The sequence below is a fragment of the Panicum virgatum genome, chromosome 5N (assembly GCF_016808335.1).
Source record: "Panicum virgatum strain AP13 chromosome 5N, P.virgatum_v5, whole genome shotgun sequence".
Classification (NCBI taxonomy): Eukaryota; Viridiplantae; Streptophyta; class Magnoliopsida; order Poales; family Poaceae; genus Panicum; species Panicum virgatum.
Genome location: NC_053149.1, coordinates 37,097,245 through 37,104,643, shown reverse-complemented (window position 1 = coordinate 37,104,643; position 7,399 = coordinate 37,097,245). Strand labels below are relative to the sequence as shown.

The 7,399-nt window shown below is 49.4% G+C and overlaps 1 protein-coding gene and 1 long non-coding RNA gene across 2 annotated transcripts; one reads left to right on the top strand and one right to left on the bottom strand.

Annotated features, from left to right (window-relative positions):
* The first annotated feature begins 559 nt into the window (after positions 1-559).
* Positions 560-2,373, top strand: LOC120677018. The gene is made up of 3 exons (XR_005676088.1): positions 560-1,008; positions 1,670-1,806; positions 1,906-2,373. It is a non-coding gene; the product is annotated as an uncharacterized LOC120677018 (long non-coding RNA).
* Positions 2,374-3,579: 1,206 nt separating this feature from the next.
* On the bottom strand, positions 3,580-6,386 carry LOC120676998 (SPX domain-containing protein 6-like). The gene is made up of 3 exons (XM_039958339.1): positions 5,776-6,386; positions 5,327-5,680; positions 3,580-3,768 (listed from the first exon to the last, which is right to left on the bottom strand). The coding sequence occupies exons 1-3, from the start codon at positions 6,161-6,163 to the stop codon at positions 3,758-3,760; spliced, it is 753 nt and encodes a 250-aa protein (XP_039814273.1). The 5' UTR covers positions 6,164-6,386; the 3' UTR covers positions 3,580-3,757.
* Between the last annotated feature and the right edge of the window lie 1,013 nt (positions 6,387-7,399).

Genomic DNA, 7,399 nt, shown 5'->3' with positions numbered 1-7,399 from the left:
TATCAAATTATCTTTCCATCCCATCAATTCCGCCGCACAAGCAGCTTCTCTTACGATTCATTGCTGGAATGATACTGTCTTATACCAAAGCATTTGAGAGGCGAATTGAGCGTAGCTCAGCTGGTAAAATTTCTTGTGATGAAACCTGGCCGCCAGGGTTTGAGTCTTCATCTCAGCACTGGTGCTCGTTTGGTCAGGAATGAATCAAGAGCGTGAGCGCTCCCCACTACTACAAAAACGATTTGTAGCAACATCTTAATTTTTTTTCACGGACAGACCAAAATTGCACCGTTCATATAAATAGTGGGCGGTTACTGTAGCAATTAAAACACCCCTAAAAATATATTTGTAGGGGCGGATGACGCCATCAGCCGCCTCTAAAAATAGGTGTATTTTTAGAAACGAATGATAGCATCACCCATCCCTACAAATATCATTTTTAGGGGCGGGTGAGGCCATCACCCGCCCCTAAAAATGGACGTCTATTTTTAGGGGCGAGTGATAGGCTCACCTGCCCCTGTAAAAATTTAAAAGCGGTGGCGCGGTACCCATCCTTATCTGCAGCAGACCCCACTCTCTCTCCACCACCCACTCTCTTATCTTTTTTCTTCTATCTTCTCCCCATCTCTCCTCTCTCCCATGCCTCCCTAGTCTGAGCAGCGCTGCCGCCCTCCCTCCCGGCCTCAGCAGCGCTCGAAGCGCCTGGCGGCGGAAGGTGCCTGCCCTTCTCGTTCTGCGCCGCTCTCCCCTGTTCCTCCCTCCTCCTTTGCCGAGGCTGCAGCGGCTCATGTTTCCAGTCCCGCGTCCAGCAGGGGAAGCGGGAGCAGTGCCGGAGATGGCTGTTCTGGAGGTCCTCTCCCCATCCCCCGCCGTGCTGGAAGCAATCCAACATGATGCTCCGCTGCATGCAGGCGCTCATGCGCGTCCAGGCGCCATGCGGGAGCAGCAAGTCGTCGTACAACATCGACACCTCTATGTTCTGGGACTCCAAGTACACACAGCTCCGTTGTGAGTACTACTGACAGCCAAATTTGGTGGACTCAGAGGCCGACCGCTCTGACCGATCGGGCCAATCGGTCAGACTGATTTGCCTAGTGTAATCCGAGTAGATTTCGTTTTTATGTTTAGAATCCTTGTACAAATCAACTTGAAAGGGTACGACTTCCTGGGCCTATAAATATAAAGGCTAAGGCCTATTGAGGTTATTCCCAATCGAATCAATACAATTTACATCTACTTTTTGTTCTCTCATACTTTAGCTTTTCCAAACCCTAATTTGTTGTTCTTCCTGCGTCCCGGCAACGTTCAAAGGCGTTCTGAGTAGCCTTGCCGACCTCAAGGCAACCCTAGCTGCGCAAGCTCCGACGGGGTCCCTCCCGAGCTCGTGTTCCTAGGTCTACGCGGCGCTCTGTCCCACACCGTTTAGAACGGTTGTTGAAACCGATCAGACCGGTCCACCCAGAGCTCCGTCGGTGTTGATCGTTTTGACGATCGTTCGCGCGTTCTAGCGCATTCGAGTGTGTTTGGCGCGAATTAGTGTCAACAAGCACTAGCTAGCTCATATGACACTGTTGCTGTTCTAGCTATATATCTCAAAGGGAAAAAATGGTGTTAGCCTTTCTTGTGTTCATCTATCTACTGATTTGATAATTTGGTAATCTGGTTGCAGGAGCGGTCGCGCGATGGCAGCAGCTTCACCGCCGACGATTGGAACGACCGGCCACTGATGACAGAGAAGATCCAGGCCAGGGGTGGAGACAGGGGGGCAGGCCCCCCCTAATGCTCCCGTAGCTCCATTAGCTGAAGGTGAAACTCACCCAGCAATGACCTGCGGCAAGACTGTTGGCCCCCCTCAATCATTGCTTGCCCCCCAATGATCAAATCCTGTTGCCGCCCCTGATCCAGGCCATGCTGCAGACGAGGAAGGACGCGGCGCTCAAGCGGTGGATGGCGTCGCGGGCGTCCTTCGACACGAACCGGAGCAGCATTCGCGGCGCGGCGGCGGCGATGCCCGGGCGCGCATCCATGGACCACCAGGAGCCCGTGAAGACACTAGAGATGGACACGGCATGGCTGCCGCTGTGGCAGGCGCCCGAAGCGGCAGCAGCGGGGTGAGGGCCTGCTTTTTTTTGTTTTTTTAATCGGTTTGTAGGGGCGTGTAACCCCCTCACCCGTCTCTACAAATCAATTTCTAGAGACGGGTAGGGGCATCATCCGCTCCTGGAAATGGGTTTGTAGGAGCGGGTGAGGGGGTGATCCGTCCCTATAAATGCATTTTCAAGGACGGGAAACGTACCCGTCTCTGTAAATAACTATTTTTAGCTGCGAAAAGTAGGGGCGAGTGAGACATCCGCCCCTAAAAATGCTTTTTTACCCGCCCCTATAAATTGTATATGTAGTAGTTCCCGGCGCCTTCTTAAGAAAAACACTTACTAGCTAGCTAATACTGACCCTAGTATAAACAACAAACACGCATAGCGACCTTACTATAAAATTAAACCCGGATACAAGTTTGCTCTTGCATTTTGTAAAATCTGCGAGTCCTGGCTTCTTGCGGCCACCTTGGAGCATATTCTTTTATCCGAAGAATCATCGACGTAGTCTCCCGTTTCAAGTGTGACACCTGATTAGTGTGGTAATAGCCTATCGTTTCGAGCAAACTATATAATCACCGTGTAAATATGTGTCAACGAGCACGAATGGGCTCCAGTCAGGGCCGAAATCCTAATTCTACAATCGAATGAGAGAAATTTCTGCTAAGTGCTACTCCCTCAGTCCCAAAATAAATACAATTCTATAGTTCAAAATTTATTCCACAACGAATGCAACTTTGACCTAGCAACAACAAAAGACAAGAGTCTCCAGAAACTTATCTTACAAAAGACAAGTCAATGTCTATATATTTTTTAAAAAAGATAAGGGGCAATTTGATAATTTGCACTTAATATTGATTTACGTGCTTGGTCCTATAATTGTATTTATTTTGGGACGGAGGGAGTATCAAGTAACGAGCAATGGGTTGATTCTTGTGTCATGTGATCCGGAATAGCAGCGACGGCTTGATTTGTTCAGCGCTTGGCCGCTGCTGTGCGCTCGTCCATGCGTTTCAGAGATCTCATTTTTGACTCTCGACATATCAAGAATCACTGTCGTCCCACGGTTGAATTCATAATCCTGGGATGCCTGCTAAAAGAAAAAACTAGTCTTTTCAGCATACATGCTAGAAACATCAGAGTGAGTCCATCTTTTGTGTGTGTGTGTGTGTTTTTTGAAGAATGAATGCATCTTCCTAGCTGTGTCAAGTGCTATGACACTCTTGTCAGTACGAGGAATTGTTCAGAATACGGTGAAGAGTCAACATCACTGTTTTTTTAGTGTTTTTCGGTTGCCCAAGTATTAAAATAAAATGCCGGATTGAGAGCTGAATCCGACTCTGATACGGACGCCCGTCTGGATTCCAAGTAACATTTTACCTTGTGGGCCTGCATGCCCTTGCTATCTTGCACAATGGAGGACTGATGATCAAAGAAGAAAAGTGCAAAAGCAGAGACCCTGAGAAACTAACCTTTCACTCAGATATTGCATCAAACTGTACAATTTCTCATTTGTATGGTAGCTCACATCTCACCACTGTAACTTCCATTATTTAGTCTAGCGTTAGTACAAGCTAGTACTTAAAAAAAAAATTAGAAATTACAGGCGACAAAGCACAACATTTCCCGGTCCCGGAGGGGCCAAGGCGAGAAGGCGACTATTGTCATTGGGTGGTGTAGCGAAAATGGCCTCTCATGCCATATTTCAATATAATGTTTTGGCGATTGATGACACACGCAACACTTGAACTAATGTGTTTGCTTAGATGATATACTCAGGCTTTTAGGTTCAAGTGATGACAAAGAGAAGAGAGGCGAAGCTAGGCCCGAAGGGCCGCCCCTACGGGGGTTCCGCTACCCGGTTAGCGGACGGGGGTCGAGGGGGAGCCGCCCCTCGCGGGTCTCAGGGCAGCGCCCTGAAACCTAAAAGAAATCAAGTCACCGGTTGAACCGACGCCAAGCAAATTACACACGTCGGTGCATTGACTTGAGCACGTCTGGGAGTTTTAGTATCACCGGTTAAACCGACGTAATGCAAAATGTACTCATCGGTGCAATGACAGAGATGGCCTGCGGGCTAGGGTTTGGCACCGGATGAACCGACGATAGCAAGTTTGAATACGTCGGTGCAATGGCAGAAGCAGACCAAGAAAAATGCATACATCGGATGAACCGATGATGCACCGGTTAATGGCATCGGTGCAGTTGTCCAGAGAGTTTGTTTTTCAAGGATCAGAGGACAGTTGCACTCACCGGTTAAACCGACGCTAATATTACATACACCGGTCGATTGCGTCGGTTGATTGCCCGTACACGTAACGGCTAGTTTTCAGTGGGCAGTTTAGTATCACCGGTTAAACCGACGATGACAATTTGGGGAGCATCGGATTAACCGGTGTTAAGCACATTTCTGGCAGCTTTTCTCCAACGGCTATATTTGCTTGTGCTGCCTATATATACCCCCAAGGCCGCATCATTTGTGTGTGCTGGAGTTCAAGAAAGTATACAAGAGCTAAAGATCATCTCCAACCACCATAGAGCTTCATTGTACATCATATAGGCTTAAGCACACTTGTGAGAGTGCTTAGTGCTTGTAATAGGGATTAGTTCTTGCGAGAGCTCCCTTGAGAGAAGTCTTGCTGCGGCAAGCAACTTGTGATCTGTCGTGTGACCCTCCGTCTTGGTGTGGAGTGGCAACGACACTTTGTGCGGGGGAAGAGGAGGCCCCCTCCTTGGTGGAGAAGCTCCGTAGTGGATTTCGGCCGGGTGACCGAGAGAGACGGTGGCGGTGCACGAGACTCGGTGTCTTGTGGGCACTTGCCTTTGCTTGCCGGCATCGCCATTGGTGGCGTAGTGCAAGACGGTGATCGGAAGAGCCTCGGTGTCCCGTGGACGTAGGCGTTTATGCCGAACCACGTTACATGACCGTGTCTACTCGGGAGTTTGCATCCCTCTTGCACTTACCTCTTTACTTACCGCATTACGTTTCCGCACTTACTCTACCTTGCATACCTTTACTTTCCTAGTTAGTTTGATTAGGATTAGCTAGGTTGCAAGTCTTTTTAGGGGTTAGTAGAGAGTAGCATAGATAAACCTTAGTCATAACTAGCATGCGTAGGACGTGTTAGGTTTATCTTATGCAAGTAGTTTGAGCTCTAGGTTAAAAAGCGATTAGCGACCCTATTCACCCCTCCCCCTCTAGGGTCGGACACCCCGGTGATCCTTACAGGTGGGGATCATCTGGAACGAGCGGAGCCAGTCGGAGTCCGGCAGGTTGAGCGGCGGCAGCGAGTGGCGGCCTCTGGTGGAGCTCCAGGCGCGCACGTCCTCCATGGTGAGCAGGGCCGCCACGGTGTTGCGGAAGATGCTCTGCTCCGCGACGGCGAGCGCCTCCCGGTCCCGGCGCGCGGCGGCCTGGCCCTCGGGCGCCTCCGGGAAGACGGCCTCCAGCATGGCCTCGCACTCCCGCACCAGCTGCGACACCGTCTCTGTCTCGAAGAAGGGCTGCTCCAGCACCGCGTCGAGCACCGGCGGCCGCAGCACCGCGCCGGAGCGCTTGTCGTACTTCTTCAGGATCTTGGCCAGACCTGCAAATTAAGCCACCGGCAGCCACGATCTTCTTCAGCAACGGACGGGTTAATCTATCTTTCTGCCGTGCCGGCAGTGACAGACAGATGGTTACCTATGTAGTTGATGCTGCTGTAGTTGAGGAGCAGCACCATGACGCCGTGGAAGTCGACGATCTCCCTGCGGATGGCGGCGACGGCGGCCTTGTGCTGCCCCGGCGTCACGAGCCCGGCCGCCCTGCGGCCCAGCGCCCGGCTGATGTCCTCCTGCAGCTCCCGGTGGTGGATGATGAACTCCTCCTCCTGCTCGAGGAAGAAGGAGTTGATCTTGTCGATCTCGGCGTCGAGCGTGGCGACGAACTCGGCCTCCTCCAAGGGCGACGGCGGGCAGCCGCCGGGGATGGCTCCGACGCAGCGCTTGAGCTCCTTGTAGCGCAGGAACTGGTCCCGCCACTCCAGGAGGCTCTGCTCGATCTGCCTCTTGAGCCACTTGCCAAACTTCATCCTCGAATCAAATCAACTCCCTGCTAATCGCTGATCCCCAGAAGTGTGCACCGTGGATGGGTGCTCCTGATATAAGTAGAGCAGAGGCAGAGCAGAGGTGTGGAGGGGACAAGGAGCGCTTCTTGGAATATTTAGTGGCATATGCTAAGCGTGCCGGTGTGGGGGAGAAGAGCGCCTAGCTATGCTCACCCCGTGACCGGCTTCAGGTCCATGAGATTATTATAGGATTTATTTCGGAGCTATATATGCAGGCTGTGTCCATCCTGTGGGCTGATAAAACCAATGGGATGCCGCAACATTTGTCTTCTGATGGCATCTTTGTACGAATCTCGGTACAGAGTGCACTGCGACAGGATACATCAGAGCTGGGGGTTTTTGTTTCATCTTATAAGAATCTCGAATTTACAGTGTCGGTTCCAAGAAAAACGAAAGGATGGCATCAAAGAATATTTTGCACATCCTATAAGAATTTCTATTTTTGAAATGTCAGTTTCAAGAAAAGGGAAGGAAGACATCAAAACATAACTATTGGGCTTCATGTATCTCTCAAGAATATTAAACGTCACGCTGAAGATGGTTTCAATTTTTTTTGTGGCGAATGTTCAAGGCTGTACAATGATAAGGAACAGGTGTATGATATTTTACGTGTTTTATTTGCGCTTCAGTAAGTTTCCAGAGAAACTTCATGTTCAATTATAAAAAAGAAACCAACCAGCTCTCTCGATCGTGACCCATGCGACAAGAATTGTTAATTCGCGCCTTGCAAAGAACAGATAGTAAACTTCTGATTTTTGTTCTCTACTACAAGAGAATATCAACAAAGAATCAAAGAACCGTTACTTTTGACATCAGTATATTTTTTCTAGGTTTATTCTCTCCAAAATAAAGGATGACCCTTAAGGCCGATGAGTTCTTAATTCAGGGTTTATTCCAGAGCATAAAATCTATGCTTTTAGCACTATACCAAAAGTGTCAATGCCAACCAGATGTTTCTAATGGTAGAACAAAACACGTCGTTCATTTAGATACTGTATATGATTCTATTTTTCACTGTTAGATAGAAGCTCTCCAAAAGCACACGGTTTGGGAAAGCACTGTCTTTTTAAAAATGGAAAGGCAGACTGATATTTAATTACTAAGAAAGTTTGAATCTTACGCTACTACAAAAAAAGTTTTCGGGGGTGCGTAAAAAATACTATTTGCAGGTGCGGGTGCGGTACCCGCTGCAGCTCTTCG

What these genes read in the sequence shown, in the direction of transcription:
- LOC120676998 (XM_039958339.1), bottom strand. Translation starts at nt 6,163, where the DNA reads ATGAAGTTTGGCAAGTGGCTCAAGAGGCAGATCGAGCAGAGCCTCCTG. An exon ending in CAGCAGCATCAACTACATAG is followed by an intron (nt 5,681 to 5,775) that starts GTAACCATCTGT and finishes CTTAATTTGCAG; the next exon opens with GTCTGGCCAAGATCCTGAAG.